The following is a 20,075-nucleotide window of genomic DNA, read 5'->3' as shown; positions in this document are numbered from 1 at the left end:
CTGTCCCTTGGCGATGAACAAAGCGAAGTGACGCGGAATGGCTATGAATCTAAGGAGCTGGTGTACTTGGTTCATATTTACTGCCAGGTAAGACTGCAAACTCCTGTGCATTGGTGGTGCATTAGTGTGTGTATGTAAAACAAAAAACAAACTTGGCTGTGGGAAGTCTTTATTGTTCAAGCTCGGGTCCTCTACCAGAGGCCCGGGAGCTTGAGGGTCCTGCATAGCATCTTAGCTGTTCCCAGGACTGCATTGTTCTGGACAGAGATCTCAGATGTTGTCAATGGGATCTGCTGGAACCACTTGCCCAGTTTGGAGGTCACTGCCCTAAGTGCCATCACCAGTTTGTCCATCTCTATCTGGAAGTCCCACATGATCTTAGCTTGGTCATTCTCAACCACCCTAGGGGGCACATTTCATTTTGACCTTGTGATTTCTAGGCCATACTCAGCACATGCTTTACTGACAGGCTTGTTCCTGAGCTGCTGCTGTTTCTGTGCCGTCTTTCAGTCTCAATATCATCCATCATTCCATCTGCCGGTGGCACATGCTGTGAGAAGGTGTAGTGACTGCACTGATATAAAACCAATAAATTATACCTGCTTTAAATTTGACTGTTGTTGTCTCTAACTTTGCACAGTGATGAAGTATTCCTTGTCATTTTGGATCAACTTCTAAAGTTCCCATTCAATTATTTTTTTTAGATAAACTTCAGTAATGTATGCCAAGTCTTCTCCACTATGTCAAAATGGCAACTTTTCAATCTAATTTTTGAGAATCAGATGATATTTGGCAAGTTGTGTGGGTGCTGAGCAACTATTGTTGGTCTGGTCATACCTGTGCTTTGAGGCACTATGTGCTGGCACACAATGGGACTAGCTTGATGGAGATATTAGCTTCATACAAACCTGAACATATTTATTTATTTATTTATTTATTTATTTATTCTTTGTACTGCAGTCACTCAACTTTTTAAGTGTGTCTTATAATTTGTATAACAATGCACAAACCACATAGGCTCCTGTTTAGCCGAACACATACACCTCAAATGTAGAATAGCACCTGTTGAGATATCAGCAGACTTCTCCCTCTCAACAGGTCATTTCTGAAATGCCTAAGCTGTTATCTGAAAGAAATCAAAGTTATGTAGGAAATGAAAAGAGCTGTGGATGAATGCCACAGCTGGGAGAGTGATTTGAAGAATGTGGGAAGGAAGGCTTCACCGTTTAAATCCTTCGACTCATTTTCAGAAAGAACTAGAAACGGGTTGTTGCATTTTTTTTATGGAGTATTTTTATTTTTTTTACTTTGACTGAAAAATCTAAATTTCAAAGCTAATTGGCTAAATTTAAGAAAAGCACTGATTTTATTTAAAATTAATTGAAAATGTACAAATCTTTACACAACTGGATTCAACCAGATGCATGAAGTACAGCAAACAAACAGACATGCAAACCAGTTTCATGCATTCAAATGTACAGATTATCTTCCATTTGCAGCACCATGGCAATGGCACACAAGTATGTGGCGGGGCACTTGGAAATTGTAACTACTTAAAGTCATTGGAATTACTGCTAAATCTACACTAACCCTAACCCCAAACAAACAACAAGCACAGCAGTGAGACAGTTTCAGTTCCACAAACCCAGATAGGTGGGTTAACTTGGAGAAGCATCTGTAAGTGGGACAGGGAAGCATCGAGTTCCCCAAGCCAACAGAGCTCTCCCAGTGGCATCTCTCCCAGCCAGCTCTTTAAAACAGCACTGGAATCAGTGGGCTGAGTGTTGCACTGCAGTCCCACTCGTGCAAGTCCTTGCCTCAAAGACAGTTTTTCTAGGCCAGATCAAAGCAGAAGACTTTTTTTGAACACTAGTTTCTCTGAGAGGGTTTTTGAGGTTTCTTGTTGTTTAAAACAGAAATAGCCAATACACGGAGCAACTGTTATTTAAGTTAGATTTAATTTAGTGGTTTGAGAACAAAATCATTCTATTGTTTATTCTACAAGCGAGGGCTGGATAAGGTGTCGATGATCAGTGAATACTTTTTAATACAAAGTAGACAAATCTGTGGGCGACATGAGCCCCTTTTTAGATTTTTTTAAAACATTTTTTTAAATCTTAGATACTCTTCCATTGATTTAGAGGAACAGATAATTTGTTTCCATGTTTTATCAGTCTGTTTATGAGGAACGTTTGTAAAACAGTGTACAGACTTGGCCTTTTAAACTCTAACAAGACAAACAATGAAGTGCTACATATATAAGAACTCTTTATCATTTGTTGCAAATTGCATGTAAAATGTTTCCTACTCTCAAGCTTATGTTGTATCTGACAGCTAAGCTCTGCTTTTAATCATTTGAATTTAACCTTAGCCCAATTTAATAGAAATATGTATCCCTTCAGTCAACTGTTTGTGTTCTCTCTTCTTTTTGGCGGTTACGCTTGCATTGCTGTTCCGAAGGGTCGAAGTTGGATTGTGAAGCGCAGCTATGAGGATTTTCGTGTCCTGGACAAACACCTGCACCTCTGCATCTACGACCGACGCTTCTCACAGCTGCCTGAGCTGCCTCGATTGGACAGTCTGACTGATCAGTCTGAGGTATTGGAGCATCCAGGGACTGTGAGCAAAATCAGTGCCTTATTTTGATCAACACCCTCAAGGCTTATTATTTTTACATTATGTATGCAGAAACTGTAGATTTGTGGAAACCTGTATGGCTTAAATCCCAAAGTGATTTGTAGTCTTGCTGTTACAGACTTTTATCAGTATTCTGAGCCAGACTCAAGCTTAGATCAGAGAATAATAATAATAATAATAATAATAATGATGGATTGCATTTATATAGCGCTTTACAATTCCACTATTCATTCACTCTCACATTCACACACTGGTGGAGGCAGCTACAGTTGTAGCCACAGCTGCCCTGGTGCAGACTGACAGAAGCGAGGCTGCCATATCGCACCATCGGCCCCTCTGGCCATCACCAGTAGGCAGCAGGTGAAGTGTCTTGCCCAAGGACACAACGACCGAGACTGTCTGAGCCGGGGCTCGAACCGGCAACCTTCTGGTTACAAGACGAACTGCCAACTCTTTGAGCCACGATCACCCTTAGAATTCATTGTCATGAGGCATTAATATCGATAGTAGGAAGCCGTGGTTTACATGGTTTTTACATGACAGAACTTTGATCTCAAACATTCTGCTGATCAAAGTTTTACTGTTTTATAATGTCTCAATTTGGGGAATTGTGGTACCAGAAACTATAAAGCTAAATATCCCTTGTAACATTAGGTCAGAGCTAAAGTCATTTCAAGTTGTTTGTGTACTATTATGCAGACCTCATCATTAGCTGGAAAATGTGCTGCCTTTGTGAACACATAGCAAAAGCAAGCAGACTTTAAACCATTAAAAGGGATCTTTAACTATAATGACTTGTTTTGGCAGCAGACTTTGAAATTTACTGTGTTTGTAATGAATTGTTGCACTAGTAAATGGCACTATTGTGAAGTAAATGTAATGACACTAACTGCTCTCTGTGTTTTTGTCCATGTTTAGTCAGTTTCCCAGATGTTGTTGGCTTACCTCTCCCGGCTCTCAGCAATTGCTGACAACAAGATCAATTGTGGGCCTGCCCTCACGTGGATGGAGGTAAATACACTTCCTGTAAAGGAATAATTTAACTAAAGGACTGCTGAAGTTACACATAACCATCTAGTATTTATTGATATAGATAAAGTAAATATTACCAGGAACTTCAAACATTCATAGGTATTAATTTATTCCTATCAATTGTAACTTAAGCCCTGCAGGTTGTCTTTGTACCCTTACACATTTTCAGTCTGGAAGCACCAATAGAAACATATTTAGTGCACTCTTATATTAGCATTTGTTAGCTGATGGCTGCTTCTGTTAACCTGACATGTACGTTTTGGGTTTGTGTTTTCATCAGGTGGACAATAAGGGGAATCATCTGCTGGTTCACGAAGAATCGTCCATCAATGTTCCAGCGATTGCTGCTGCTCATGTCATAAAGCGCTACACAGCCCAGGCCTCAGACGAGCTGTCCTTTGAGGTGACGGTCACGCCTTTTTCCTTTTTAATAGAAACAAATCTGTAGCTTCAACCATGTCACATACATGAGCGTTTATAGAGAATAGAGATGGGGGAACATGATGTACTTTCTGTTTTTGTCCACTGCACCCAGCTCTCACTTGTGACTCCTTGTAGCCGTTGCCATATAAAAGTCTGGGCAATGGCTTCCACAGAACCTGATGGTTGTGAATCATTCTGTTAATATCAGCTCCTTCACTAGCACACACAGAAGAGTGAGCTCCAGGAAGCTTGAGCCATCAAAGTGCTGTGGAGAACAGTTAGGTTACTGATGGGACGAGGCATCACACACAAGCCTCAGCTTCATTAGCTTGCTGCCAGGAGAAAGTCCCTGATACAGAGATGATCCAAAGGTTGGCGATGAAACATGTTTAGGCAGGTTAATATGGTTAATACTTGTTTTCCCTATAGCACTGCAACAAGGTGGTTCTTGCATCTGACTAAGATGCCTCCTGCACGGCATCTGCAATCATGCCCCGCCGACTTAAATATTGCACTGGGTCCTGTGTTTGGTGTTGATGCGTACGGCTGGCAGCAGGAGAGCTGCAGCCGTTGAGTGTACTGTTACAGCAACCGTGTGTGCGAGAAATAAAGTATGCTGCAAAGCATGTTTGGGTCTGCCATGGTCATTCACAATCACTTTTATTACAACAGCATGTGACTGCTCCCTCTCCAAAAGTTGTACTGGAGTTTCAAACTTTTTTTTTAAAGCTGTATTAAATTGTGGAAATAAAGATTTCTACATGCTGATTCCCTAAACAGTAAAAAGTGACTGTCCAGTGACTTGCACCTTAAAATTCTTAGTAGACCCATGCTGTGTTACTGAGGCAAAACCCTGATAGAGCTAACAGCTTATGAATGCTTGTTTTGTCGATGACTAGTATTAGCGCACACTCTCACTTACTCTGTGTCAAAATATGAGAGTGAATTCTTTACACCTATTTTTTAAACTGGCTTTGTAGCAGTTAATGTTACACAGATGGTGATACAAGAGGAAAACAAACTGAAACAGCAATAAAGATGCCTTCGGTCCAGATATTACCAGTAAATAAATATGAAAACTGAGTAGGTGTTTGTTTTTTTTGTCTTTCAAGGCAAGCTTTTCAGCTCTAAACAATCCTTACTAAATATGCACTTGTAAGAGGAAGTCAGCTTAGATGTATTGTCGTTTCAGTTATAACAATCATTGATGTCAGCTTGTTACTCTCTGCAGGTTGGCGACATCGTGTCTGTGATTGACATGCCCCCTAAAGAGGACACCACATGGTGGAGGGGCAAGCATGGTTTTCAGGTACGCTGCTCACAAAGCACCTTGAAACAAACTCGCACTTTCTTTCCCTCTGGCTGTAAACTTTTGATATGACTTGTATTTGAGGTTTTCAAGGACAAGGAGCTTCTTTGTAAAGTAAACTTCAAATATTAAAGAGTCTGCTGAAAGGCAAAGGGAGATACAAATCCACCTTCATGTGAAGCTTTGGGGGAGATTACATGGTGCATCTGAGTTAATTCATATTCCTACGCTGTGTGCATATATAGTCAGTCATGTGCTGTTCATGGTTTTATCTTTTTTCATGACACTGCATGATTTTCTCTTGGTACTAAAAATATTGCATGTTTCGTGAAAAGAAGATAAAACCATGAACAGCACATGACTGAAGTTAAAGGAGCTGTGTGTAACCTGGCAGCCACAGCTGTTAGAAAACTGCAATGGACATTTTCAGTGTTTATATTGAGTCTAAGTTGACTGATGAGACAAACCAACCAATGCTAGATACATGTTGTGTAGTTGGCTAACCCCGATATCTTGGCTGTTACTGTAAGAAGTAAGTGTTAGCATGTATATTTACCTTGTGCAATTGATTTACTGATGCCTGAAATCAAGACTGTTTGATGTTATACAGAAGTTAGTACACAAGTAGGTATAATGCATTAGCTGTTAGCAAGCTAGCCAACTAGCATTAACACTAAGACTTAATTTTGCTAGTGGCAGAATTAGCTAGCTGTCTCTTAGCTGCAATGTAAGAATATATGTGATGCCATTCTTAGCATATATAATGTAAAGAATAACGTAGGCATTCCATTTTCAAATTACGTTGTATGCTAATATTCACATAAAGTAATTTAAAGAATTGATTTGCTAAGTAATCAAATGGAGCATACTATGGTGTTGTTAGCATAGCTGTTATTGGACACATGCTCATACTGTTAAAGCCCTATGTCATTCTACAAATGTCATTAAAACTTCATTAACTAAACAAACTGCTTCCATATTAATAGCATTTGGCTCCAGCTTCATGCATCCACTTAGCTCTTATTGGCTACTGAACTAATTGGCGTTATAAAGAGGGCATTGGCACATTCAAAATTTCTTAGTTTTCACTCACGGAAAGCACAAACCTGTTGGACAATCTATACCAAGGAGCAGGCAATATTGTAAGAGGCATAAACACTATAAAAAGCAGTGCGGAGGTCCTGTTCAGTTAATGGAGGTAAGGTACCAATCAGCTGCTGCTGCCCAAGTTAAAATACCTGTCGGTCAAAGTAGTCACAATACTGATGAAGTTAGTCAAAAAGCTTGCTTAATCACTATTTAACATGAATCCTATCAGTCTAAGAAAACACTTAAATCGACAGTTGTATTTTGAAATGAAGGTCATCAATAACACAGGAGAACAGTACTGAGAACTGTGTTTGTGTGTATGAAACTTTTACCCAGACAAGTGTATACAAAACACTGTGGGCAAGATTTGCTAAGTGGGTGTTCAGGTGTAAAGGAGGCCAGCATTCAAGCCAAACAGGGGGCTGCGTTGGTGGTGCTTAACTGGTGAAACAGTGAAAATGATCTAGAAATTAATTAATTAATGCGCTTAAAAGAAGACACCAAAGCCCGATGTGGAAGTTTATAATACTAATTTTACAGCAGTTGCTTTTCCAGGTTTTTGATAGGTCACATCATCGGCTGGAAGATGTTGCCTTACGCAGAGTTCGGCCTTCTGCCTGACAAGTCTTTATTTTTGACAGATCCCCCAACATTATCACCCCCGCTGCTTCTCCTGACTGGCTCCGTCCAAATAAATGCAACACCCCAGGCAACAGTGGGTGCAGTGTGATAGTTTATGTCTATGAAAGGATCTGGAACAATCCCCACATACCCACATGTATAGTTTTTGCTTCCTGACCATAACCAGATCCTATTGTGATTACAGCGATGAGGAACTAATTGTTCCTCATTTAGTTTGAGAACCTATATTTTAAAGGTTATGTGATGTTGGTGAACAGTCCAGCCCTAGCAGGATGTTTACTGATTATTTATGTTTAACTAGCTACAAATAGCTAGCTTCCTGTTTTGTTTCTGAACACTTGAACACGTGTAGGCTGGTCTATACTTATAGATGTTTTATATGAATGAAAGGTTCACTCAATTTGTCACATTTGAACTTTGTTAACAGTAAAAACAAAGTGAAACTCAAACCTAGGGTGTCTTGGTAGAACTGATGGCTGATGACACCACCAGTAGGGGGCAGTTGATGATGCCAGAAGTGGCCTGTTTGTACCACTAATACTCCTGTGTTTTATTGTATAATGTAAACTTTAGGTTAAAATCCATAATGGGTAAAGAGCAGCCCCCCCCCCCCAAAAAAAAAAAAAAAAAGAAGAAAAAGAAATGCAGAGTAAATGTCGAGTGAACAGTAAAACTCCCTTGGAGGATTTCAAACACCAGGTAGTGATGCAGGAAGGCAGGAGAGTGTGAGGAGAGGGAGGCATGTTAGTTTGCATGTCACAGCATAGGGTGTTGTGTGCTTTAACTAGCTTGCAAGCTTTGTTTCTTACTGTCCGCATTCTTTCAGATTTAAGAGCAACAAAACAGAGCTCATGGTTGTTGGTCTTACTTTTTTATCCTGTCACTGAATTGAAGCCTTCCTTCTCCTTTCCGTCAGGGAATCTTATTTAGAATAGGCTACTGTGCCACTATGCCACATAGGCTACTGCAACATGTCCAAAACTCTGCTATCAGGGTTCTGACGCACATTTAACTGGTTTCCACAGTCTGGTCCACCTGGGCTGGCCCACAGTAAAATCCTCAATGACAGTTTCTCTTGACATGGCATTCAGTCTTTGAAACTTCACTGCTCTGACACTGGGTGGCTTTTAATTCCTCTTTACAGGCTTTGTAGCTCTGTAAACTACAGTCACACTTGGGAACACAGTGACTATGTACAAATGGAGTGTTGATGTGCAATGAACTTGCAATTGTATTGTTTTTTCTTTTACCCCCATCCGTAAAAGGCTGATGGGAGGATATTGTCGATAACTTGAACGAGGTGATGTAGGAGTTTCAAATTGATACCTTAGGTGTACGTACGAGGAGGCTGAGGGATAGCACTGTCAGGTTGCTGGTTGGGATTGAATGGGCTCAATAGATTTGAAAGTGAAAGTGAAATTCCTGCAAATAAGATAAGATAATCCTTTATTAGTCCCACACCTGGGAAATTTTGGGGAAATGGTGACGTGGTTTCTCCAGGATGCTGGTTTAATTGCAAGATACTATAGGTGCTCTGCAACCTCGCTTTTATGTTCAGTAAGAATACAGTGAGAATGCATCCAGGTGGAAACCAGCTGGTTCAAGTTCCTTTTTAACACTGACATGTGTAGATGAGTTTTGCTCAGTCTATCTGCATGTATAAAGTCAGAGTTAGGCCGCCATCGTTTGGAGAGAGTGCCACCCACCAGGTGACGTGTGCAATTGCCTTGTGATTGAGAGGATTCACCCAGAGGCTGAGCATGCAACACCCTTCATTGTTGAATCCCATAACTGCTTCCAATTGGTCAGCAAATGCAGAAAAAAATCAGTGCAGTCATCAACCAACAAGGCGGTTTGCCATCCTGTTTTTAATCTGAGTGTGTCTGAGTCATAAACAGACCCTTTTGAATCCCACTTTTTCCAGACTGCCATGTAGTCTGACCTGCTAACATTATTTGCACTGTTTTGTTTTGTTTGTATCCTTGGGCAACCTGAATGTCTATTTTTGCTAATTAAAGTTAATGTGATCATATTCAAATGTAAAACCTGCTACAAACCTAAATGACCCACTGTAATGATTTTATGAGTTTTGCTTCAGTTTAGAAGGGAAGTGTTTATGTAACGTGATGACAAAATGGTAAAAATCAGCCATAAATCATATAACTGATATGGCAACCACTCCTTAACATCTCTACGCCCTTGGGTGCCATTATTGTCTTCTAAAATGTGATTGTCTTTCCTCCCACCTCTCTCTGTGCTGTAACTCTTTCCAGGTTGGCTTCTTCCCCAGTGAGTGTGTGGAGCTCATAAATGACAAAGTGCCACAGTCCATGACCAACTCAGTGCCAAAACCAGGTACTTATTCTCCTCTTAAACTATTAACAGGAAATGTGTTAGAAGGGTGTTATCACTGATGGCGGTTAATGTCTCACTGATATCGCTGAGGTTTCAGGAAAGAGTTCGATCTGTGGTGAGTGATTTGACTTTGGGTATATATTAGTGTGCATGCAGTGGTCTAACAGACTCTTTGGGTCAGTTTAATGATTTGGGTATTAAAATATATATGATTTGGGAAAAAATATTTGTTGGTAATATTGTAGTTGATACTTTTAATCTAAAATGAAATGGAACAATAAGAACTCTGTTACAGACGTCTAATATATAAGCAGGTTATGATTTTACTGTGAAAGGAAGCCTGTAATTCTGACACATGATCAGCTGAAAGAGGCCTTTAATCATGATTTATTGACTCAGCCATATGCAAATCCTCTGCAAATAACTGCTAATCTATTGCTGTCCAGAGCAAACAGATAAGCTCTTTAGCACACTCCAGAGAGTGTCAAAGACAAGTGTATAACACAAACCCTCTCAGAATCAAAGAGAGCACTCGACAGTGTTTTTAGCGGCTTGAGCTAAACATTGTCATCAGAAATAGCTGCTCAGATCCTATTGCTGTAAGATGTCTTGAATAAATCCACATCACATGCTCCAAATTTAAACATTGATTCAACCACTATGACTCAGCGTCACAGCCAGCCCGCTGGCATTGGGTTGGGCAAGTGGAGCTGCTTTTCCAAACCATACCAAAGCCTCATTCTGGGGTCTCTATTAAGTGAGGACACAAGACAAAAGAAGAAATTGAAGAAAAATAAAGTGTACCGTTAAAGTAGAGAGGGTGGTTATTGCTTGTGGGCTTTCTGGAGCTTTTCGATACCCATGTTATCTGATGTGCAGCTCAAGTATCAAGCATAATGTTGTTGATCCTTCCAGATTGTGACTAATACCAAATGCATCTTGTTGCAGTGCACACACAGCACTCTATTCAGTCCGAGGCTAGACTGTGCCTGCTGTCCCACTCCCTTGCTTTTAAGAAATATCTCAATGCTTGTTGCTGTTTTTTTTTTGTTTTTGTTTTTTGCATGAGCCCTATTTCTGATATCAGAGTATCTGCACGTGGTCAGGAACTTGATTTTGATATAGACACCAGATTTTCCTCTTATTGTTGATTAATTCTTCAATGATTGGGTTTCTGTTCAGTGTATGAGCTAAAGTAGGGCTGTTCGATATATATCGGATGACGATATGAAAACGTTCATATTACGCTATCGTTTGTTTCATGGTGTCGCAACATAAACTGTTTACAGCAATATTTTATATTGTTTTGATGGTCACTGTAGTGGCTATATTAATTTCTTAAAGTTCTCTCTTTCTCTTAAATTTAAAATAACCACACTACGGACGGACAAGCGACTGTTTTTATGCTTTGCTGTTAGCAACAATGACGGGAAACCCAGCGTGTGGCTCTGCAGTCCGCTTGTTTATTTTCCACATAAACCTTTCACAATAAAGCTGAAGATCCTGTTGAGATTTTTCAAAATAAACTGAAATGATGACAAACAGAAGGACCAGTCAAAACTAATCGAGGACCTAACGGTGCGTTCACACTGAACGCGATAGACGCGACCAGAGCTTCAGGTTTACATGTAAAGTCAATGAAGGAGCACGATGAAGCGCGACTGGGGGTCGCGCGAAACTTTAGAAGTAGATTTGCATCGCGAAAACGCTTTTCTGCCTGATTCGCACAACCAAGTAGCGCAACCGATGCGTTTGAAGCGCGAAGTAAAATACGCGCTGCATTTTGTGTGGTGCATTCTGTGCATTCGCGCTTATCGCGTCTACTGCTCGAGTTGGAAAAATCTGAACTCCAGCATCAAGTCGCGTGTGACAACCAATCAGCCTGGTGACGTGATGCTCTGACCCAGTTCAAAGGGTCCGGCCAAAGCCATTCATTCTAGCAATAAGTAGTTTTCTGATGAGGCAGCAGCTCTCCAGGGCAGAAACAATGTTCTTATTTTTCTCCTCCTTCTCCCTGAGGCTCTTCCACTTTAAGGGTCCTTTTTATTCCTGTCTCTCTGTAAATAGTTATATTTTATATATTTGTGTTTAATGTTTTTCTGTTTGAGCGTCTTAATATTATTTCAAAACCATTTTTGTAATGTAAGCAAAAAAGAGCCGTCAGGTGCTCAAAATAAACCTTAGACTCAAACGTTAGAACAGGCTTTTCCCCGCAGCACGCCGTGTAATAACTACAAAGAAAAAGGCGGCCGTTACAACTTATGTCTAAAAATGTATGGTTTCACGCATCGGTCAAAACACTCGACTCCAGGTACACGACGCCCAGCTGAAAACACGCAAGCAAAGTTGCCTGAGAGTCACAGAATTTACAGAAAATGTAACATTTTTGTGATATATACGGTTGTCGGGACGATAAATGTCTTATATCGGAATATGAGATTTTGGTCATATCGCACAGCCCTAAGCTGAAGTCTTTGTTTCCTGAAACCGTGCAGATGGCCAACTGTAGTATTTACAGGACACTAAACGAGAATATCTTGGCTCAGGAGTATTATTATAAGTCACAGATTAAAAAGTGGAATGTTTTTGTACATGTTTCAAAATGTGCATCGTTTGCTCTCCACTGTCTCAGTACATCATTAATGCTGTTGCTATCTCATTGCACATGGATGTACAGTAGTGTTGGCATGTGTTTTGATTTGTTGCATTTGACTGTGACTCCTCTGCTTCAGCCTCCCCCTGCTCTGGCCTGCCGCCTGCTTCTTGGAGTCTCTTTCCCCCCTGTGCGTGTTGGTATACACACTCCACCTGCCTGTCTGCTCACACCACCCTCTCTTGTTCACACGCACATACATATAGAAGTATTTTCACATTTACACTTTTTTTTTTTCTTTATGATTTTGTACATCACAAATTTGATGAGCATAAGTAAAGTTATAATCCTTAAGATTTTAGTCCTGTTTGATTTATTGGCATTAACAATGTTTCATAAACTAGCTCCCCAAATTCTGCAGGCAGTAAACAAAAGAAATTGCTGTCATATTTATCTTCCATCACTAGAACCAGTTCAATAAAAACCACCCCATTATTCATCTAATTAAAAGTTGTTTTTGCTGACCTGCAGTCATTTCATTCCTTTTTTTTATGTGCCACCCTAATACATTTAGTGGCCCACCCCTATCAAAACATTCTGCAGGCACCCCTGGTTGATGGAGCAACAACACGAGCAAGAGTGGCCCACAGACTGGTTGTAATGCATGCTTTATACACTGCCTCCATCTGACAACAGAGCTCACTGCAGGCTGACGGGCAGACCCTGGAATGGGTCTGCCTGTGTTGTTGCTATGTTGTAATTTGTAGACTCTTCTCAAAGTCTACAAATTACACTTCCACTGGCTTACTAAACTCCCATCCACACTTGAATTTCCTTGATTAGATAAAGACCTGGTCCAGAGTTCCGTGATCCGGACCACATTGGTCCTCCCGAATCCAAAGTTTGGCTAACGGATGGACTGTCCTCTCTAGTACTCTGGCATAGAGCTTCCTAGGGAGGCTGAGGAGTGTTATCCTTGTGTAGTTGGAGCACACACTCCAGTTCCTCTTCTTAAGGATGACGATCACTACTCCAGTCTTCCACAGGCACTGCCCAAGATGTCCACCTGATATTGCAGTGGCGTGTCGGCTAACACGGCCCTGTAACACCCAAGGTCTTAAGGAACAGGGTGACTCTACACTCCAGGGGCTCACCCACCCAGAGGTTATAGGAGGTTATAGAGTGATAGCAGAGTTGCCCCTGTACTACACAGTTTGTGAGTAGAGCACTGCTTTGCCTTTCTTGAGTCAGTTTTGGCAGATGGAAAGTCTTGTTCAATGGGCTCACCAAACTTTTCCTACAAAAGAGTTTTTAGATCAGCTACTGCAAAAACCGCATTTTGCTCGGCCTGCCTTCAAGTTGATGGCTCCACTGTCTACCGTCTGCTTATAGGACAGCACAACAGTATCCGAACACTTTGCAGCGCCTCCTTCAACAATGAGGGTGTGAAACATTAATGTATTATGGCCTGACTGATTAATGGATTGATTCTTATATAGCTTTATACAAAATGCCACATTCACCCATTCACACAAGCACTTTTTTCTATGCTTTTAAGTGCTTTCTAACTAACATATACTGTACTTAGGGTTAGCATCTTGCCCAAGGATATTTGGCATGCAGGGGATCAAACCACCAACCTTCCAGTCAGCCTGCTGAGCCTGATGACCTGCTCTACCTCCTGAGCTACAGCCAGCTCATTGGGATGACGGGGATGATGTCAAAGTTCTACTGGAGGTGGAAATTGAGATGAGAGCCTGGGACACTCCTGGGACACTCCCAGAACACCCTCACGATACGTTTGGGTGCGCCTGACCTAATTGGCATTCTCTCCCACCACCTGTTCCATCACATCACTGGGTAGTGATCAGTTGGCAACATATAACAACAATAACTGAACGCCACTTGGGTTCAACTCAATCTGGCCATTCATCCTAATGCCCTTACAGGTCTCACTGTCGTTGTGTAGGTGAGCATTGATGTCTCTTAGTAGGACAATGACATCAGTTGGAGCACCCTTCAGCACCACACCCAGCAACTCCAAGTAGGCTGGGCACTCTGAACTGTTGTTCAGTCCATAACTGCCGATGACATTCAGGACGTATTGCTCACCGAGGGCAACTCCATTCTGACCAGACTCCCCTCCAGCCCCTCATGGGGGCTGCACTTGGCCCTTGACCATCACCCAAGCCACATTGTACCTGACCACTTTACTGTGATAAGGTGGTGAGGGGTATGCATGCTTCTCTCAGGCAAATTTGAAAAGAAATTAAAGAAGCCACTTCTTGTTCATAGCTGTTTGTGTGTGCATCTGCAAGCCAGTATAATCATTACCTTATGTGTAGGTATGTAATTTAAAAAAAAGATGTGAGTTCATAAAAATCCTAAGGATTATAACTTCAAAGTTAAACTGAACTTCTTTCACTTTTTTTAAATTCATATAGTTTTTTTCATTCAGTATAATTCATTACTACAACTATAATTATGTGTTCTGTTACCTGCTCTTTTAAAGTGTCATTTCCTCAGTTTTCCAAAGTGCACAGTTGATCTGCTCTCTAACTTGAAGTGCTTCTCTCCCTTTGCTGATTCTCTCATGTCTCCATCATCCATCCATCCATCCAAATGTCTGTTGGCCCATCTGTCCATCGGGATGCATGCAGACTTGGAGATGGAGAGTGTAATACAGGACAGTGCATGGGTGGCCGACCCGCTAAACCACTACAGCATAAGTTCAGGTAGACCAAAAAAAGCAATCAAAAACCCCCTTGGTGTGTTGCACCACCACCACCTGCTAACCAGAAATTAACTCTTCTCCCTTGAGTGATGTGTTTGCACTGTGTCGCCTTGTTAGGACTAGTCTGTGTGCCTGTCACAGTACACTTGTTAACACGTGCTGTTATTTCTTGTGCACTTTTTTGGTGTTGCTCTTTTAAACCTTTTCTTTGACCTTTAACACAGTCTTTCCTCCACACTCTGATGGTCGACCATCTGATTGTATATTACCAGTAAAGCCACAATAGTGTGGAAGTGTGGAGGTTTTTGCAGTGTTTGTTTATAGTTTTCTTCACTTGACTCGGCACATTATTATCTTTGTTTTGAAAACATCTGTCAAATGCAAATAACTCATGTTTCCATTTAAATTTGTTACACTTCTTTCTTTCACTCCAAAGTCCTTATTACTATGTGGATATTTTATGGGTGTGTTTAAATATGTCACATTGTATCATCTGTCTGTAAAAGAAAATAGCATTGCTTAATATATTTAAGTTTCGCAAATAGATTTGGGGGGTAAGTGAACAGTCTTCCCCCTCCAGCCCCTGTTCTTTTCACTGCCATGGCCTCTTTAGGTGTATGTAAATCAGTCTAGGGGTGAGCCAGGTTACTCATTGTTGCTGAATATCCTGTCTGGATGAGGGCCAGCTGTTTGTGTGCGTCTGTTTGGTCAAAGCTGTAAGGCCATGGCAGGGTACCGTGGTGCTAGGTCCCAGCCAGCCTTGATTTATTTAATCCTTTCACAATGTGAAGGCCTGTAAACCCATCCATTGAGCTTTAAGCTTTGTCCTGCAACAGTAAGAATCTGTCTCCCTCTCCATGGTGACTGAAAGAGCACATTCCTGCAGGGAGCCACACAACATTGGAAAAATATGCCTCCGCTGCCCAGATCAACGCAGTTCACCACTAACCTTTGCCGCTTCCCAGTAAAATGATGGAAATTGTTAACACGCTGTGCTGTTCCAGTTAAAATAAAGACCATACAAGCTAGGAGCTATTAATCCCTCATACCGTGTGCTCGCCCTGTGTTGCAGTGGAAACTGGGATCAAACTGTACTAGCTTCATGGTAAAGGGGGGAAAAAAAGAGTTGTGAACTTTCAATAAACAAGGAAGGTTTGACTTCTTTTCTCCCCAGACAACCCATAAGACCTACCAGTTACTGACCCAGATGCACCCCCCCATCCCCCTCCTCAGTGCAGGCTTCATCATGTCTGGGGACCAGTGATTTGGGCAGCTGTGAGCATATATGAGCCAAGACAGCTGCTTATGTGAGGGAAATGAGGAGAGAATGTGTGAGACAGAGTTAGATTTGTCTCCTGTTCCAAAGGATCTCAGATCATTTCCTGGTGCTGTGAGACTGTCCAAGGTCTGCGTAATGTGTTTATCTGCAGCGTCAATGAGACGCTGTTGTTGTAAACTGCACCTTTGTATGGGTGGTGCCTTGGATTACGTACTAACAAGTCAGGTTATGCTGTAAACTGACTGTGCGTGTAAGGAAGGTCATTGCATCAGTGACACAGAAAACATTTGCTAATAGAGATCCTTACTTGTTAGACTTCTTTCACACTTCAGTGCACTGCAACATTATTTTGACACACACAAGCCTCATTAAAGAAATACATTTCTCATGATAACTGTGCGACTAAAAAACATAGAGGCATGTATCCAAACTGTAAGAATTAATATTTACTACCGTGTTTATGTTTCAGACAGCATGGTGTTCTTCTCCTGTCCAGTTAACTTGGCATCCTTGTACTTCTGGCATTCCAGAAGTCAAATGGATTATTCATGTCCATGCAAAATACCAGCTGTGTGATGCTTAGTGTAGCACAAAGTTCTCATCCTGTTATATGGTACAAGATAGCAGGGCAGGAATTTACTACTTCCTGTCTGCAAGATCTATGAGGAGACAGATAAGCTAAAGTCTCAGTTGAGTTGTACATATTAAGTGAAAGTTCTTCATGTGTAATGTAAATATTTTTACTTTCTCATCCCATTTTAAGCTGTTTGGTGGTTAAAGTGCCTTTTAAAACACATACATTGGAAGTGGAAGACACAAGCTGAACAGCTCATTTGAGCCAGCTTTTAATAGCCTGGAAGGTTCAGGTGAGCTGCATTAGCTGAAGACCCCCCATGTCATCCAGTTATTACTAAGACCACACCAAGACTTCCTTCCTTGTATATTGATTTCAGTGTAAATATTAATAGCACTCAGGAAGGTGGAAGCAGTCTCAAACCACATAAAAGTATTACAAATTTCATTTTTAAAATCTATGAACTGCGTTTTCTGAATCTCACTGCATGTGTGGCTGCTGCTCTGTAGGTGTTCTGTCATGTGTTTTGTCCTAAAGGTCAAAGCGCCATGCTCACTGTGTCTTGTTTATTCAGCCCCATGGCTTCTATTAGAGGTCCTTCTCGTAGGAAGTTCAGAAAGAAAGTGGTAAAGGCCTCTGCTCTGTACGTAAGAGGTTGCAAAACTAAATGTTCTACAGAAAAACGTTCCTCCAGTAATTTTAAACTGGTAACACTGATGAGTATACAGAATGCCACTGCTAAATTTGAATGATTTAAAGTAGGTAAACAACATAAAATAGTGGTAAATGCCTACCTACTGTAAGGTAGTGTTGGCAGCTTCTGATACTGGGAACTTCAAAGGGGAGGACACTTTGTTGGAGATGCTCAGAAAAACTCAAACATCTGATACACGAAATTAGAAGCTACTGTATCTTTTTAAAGCTCAGCAGATGAGTAACTTCCCTCTGAACTGTTGTGTGCAGGCGTGTTCATAAGGGGAAAAAACAAATGAATGGGAATGCATTGCAAAGAACTAGTGTATACTTCAGTTCAGGACTTGAGTGAACATACTGTAATTATCCAAGGAAATGTGTCTGTAATTCATTAAATATGCATCAGCTTAAAGCAGTCACTTGCAGTGAATCGGGCTGCCTGGAGTCTTGTGATCTTGGGTTAGCAACAGTTAGTTAAATAATAGTTTTATTTTGACTCCGAGTGTTTGTTTGCTGAGGGACTGAGCTAGTTAATGAAATAACAAGATAATGCTTTCAGGGGGTCTTTAGGGGGCAGAGTTGACATAACGTCATGGCTAAGCTAAATACTTACAGGTTTTTTTAACCACACTTAAAGTGTTTGAGTGTCTTTTTGAGGTCAGTCGGCCAGAGGCACTGGGCAAGTCGGTCTTGTGTGTCTGGTTTGATTGTGTCAGGCTGGGAGGTCTCTGAAATGATCCTGGTAGGAGAGGGGGGGTAAGAACGAGAAGTCATTTTGGAATTTGCTTCAGCTCAACCATTTATGTACCAGCATAGTCTCTCAAATGCACCCAATCCCCCCTCAGTAAAAAGAAAACAACAACAAAAACTAATTACAGAGTTATTGGGGGTTTTTTTTAATTACCTTTGAAGGTCTTGAATATTACGAAGAATAAAACTATGGATGCTGCTTGTTAGGAGTGTGTCGTATGAAGTAGCATTTTCCACTGTGCAAGCACCTCTTGCCTGCTTTGACGCCGGTGTTGCCTTCAATGCTGTTACAAGTATTGGGTATTTAGCGCAGTTCAAAGGCAGTATTTAAGGGAAATTGACTTTAAGGCTTTAGTACAGGTGGCTACAATCACCTACATGACATGGCGTCTTATCAGTCATCAAAGTAGCTTAAATCTTTTGTTCCAAGTTAACAAAATTATTAATAATTAATAATAATTCGTTATTTTCGTCCGAAACAACCGGTAAAAGCTACGAAAGCCCATGTGTCCGGGAGCATGTGAAGGCATCAGCGGCGTGGTTGTAAACCGATAGGCTGCAGCTGTATTCGGACTCTGACAGAGCGAGAAAATAAAGTCTGCGGTGTTTCACTGCTCTCCAGCCTTAAACTTTAAACTTTTAATGTCTTGGTTGACGAGACCTCGGTGCTTTTAGAGGAGTTTTCACCGTCGTTTTGTACAGGTGCGACTTTAGCGAAAGAAAAAGCCAAGTTGTACTTTGGACTTTGGAAAAACTGTCATAACGCTTCTAGGCAGGTCCAGTGATATGGAACAGAGGTAAGGAAATGCGTTTGATTTGTTTCGAGTTCACATTGTGGAGCTAACCTTTATTCGGAAACTTTCGGGGTTTCCTCTCGTTTTTTGATATAGATTAAGGGATTTGGATGACGTAAGGCTAATCCTGGGTTTTAAAGAAATTAGGGGAAAATTTTTGTGCTGTATGACTCCGTATTTTTCCAGTTCCTCTCTCTTTAATTGTGTTAAGTGTGTTAGGTTCTAGTAACGTATAATTACATAGTAAATGTTCGTGTAATGTCATCTTATAGCTCTGAACTTGCACTTCAGGGAAGCTTTGCGTCAGCGTTTGAAATATGTGGTTTATAGGATGTAGACGTGTTATCTGGTTAAACATTTAGCGGCAGATGATTACTCAGAACCAAAGACAGCTCAGTCCTCTATCGCTGGAATTTGAATATACACTGAGCGAGCACTTTATTAGCAACACGTGTGCAGTTTACACCAATGCAGCTTTGTCATAAATTCAGTTTTGCAAAGCTCCGACACTTTCAGATATTATTCTGTTGTTGGAAAGGTGCTATTACTTTCATCGTTGACATGTTTAGTGGTGGTGTAGTGAGCTGTATAATGCTGGAAACTGTGCGTATAATTCTAAAGCAGGATTAGAAAAATAAACGTTTGAAATTAGCGTTTTATAAAGGTGTGAAGAAATCGGAGCATTTAATAATTAAATAAAATAACAGTGAAGAAAAGTGGTCTTAGAAAAGATTGGGTACAATACTCGGGCAGCCCTGAGCCCACATACTACAAACTCTGGCTGCATCACCACCTGCAAATATAGAATAAAAACACTTTCTGTCAGTCAGAACATACAGCAGCATGTATTCATGGAAGAATATCAGATGTTTGCCTATATACATTATTATTAAGGACAAACTGCACAGAATGTTAGGAAATAAATACATTGCATTTACTTATTTATTTTCGGGTTGAAACAATAATTGCTTGGCCAAACAGAACCCAGCTAAATCCACCCCTCTGTTCCCTCTTCCCTCCCCATGAGATGAAACAATGAGGCATTTTGCTCCTGATACCATTGCACACTTGGGCCTTCTGTCCAAAAGGGTCACTATCACTCACCATTGCCTTGTAATAGGCACATATTGCTCTGTTGTGCACAGTGAACAGGCATGCAGAAACACCAACA

At 41.0% G+C, this 20,075-nt stretch overlaps 1 protein-coding gene across 9 annotated transcripts in view; it reads left to right on the top strand.

Moving 5' to 3' along the window:
• arhgap32b (Rho GTPase activating protein 32b) overlaps window positions 1–20,075 on the top strand; it is a 114,416-nt gene that overhangs the window by 78,785 nt on the left and 15,556 nt on the right. For 3 of the 9 annotated variants that reach the window (XM_040012184.1, XM_040012164.1, XM_040012155.1), the window contains 8 exons: window positions 1–87; window positions 2,461–2,619; window positions 3,556–3,648; window positions 3,950–4,072; window positions 5,324–5,401; window positions 9,406–9,487; window positions 12,220–12,270; window positions 14,741–14,815. In XM_040012184.1, the coding sequence (XP_039868118.1) occupies window positions 1–87; window positions 2,461–2,619; window positions 3,556–3,648; window positions 3,950–4,072; window positions 5,324–5,401; window positions 9,406–9,487; window positions 12,220–12,270; window positions 14,741–14,815 (748 nt within the window). The other 6 variants (XM_040012170.1, XM_040012173.1, XM_040012178.1 and 3 more) reach the window with 6 other exon arrangements.

This window comes from Simochromis diagramma, unplaced genomic scaffold (assembly GCF_900408965.1).
Source record: "Simochromis diagramma unplaced genomic scaffold, fSimDia1.1 OVJJ01000123.1, whole genome shotgun sequence".
In the NCBI taxonomy this organism is placed as follows: Eukaryota; Metazoa; Chordata; class Actinopteri; order Cichliformes; family Cichlidae; genus Simochromis; species Simochromis diagramma.
This window is presented reverse-complemented; position numbering and strand designations above follow the sequence as displayed.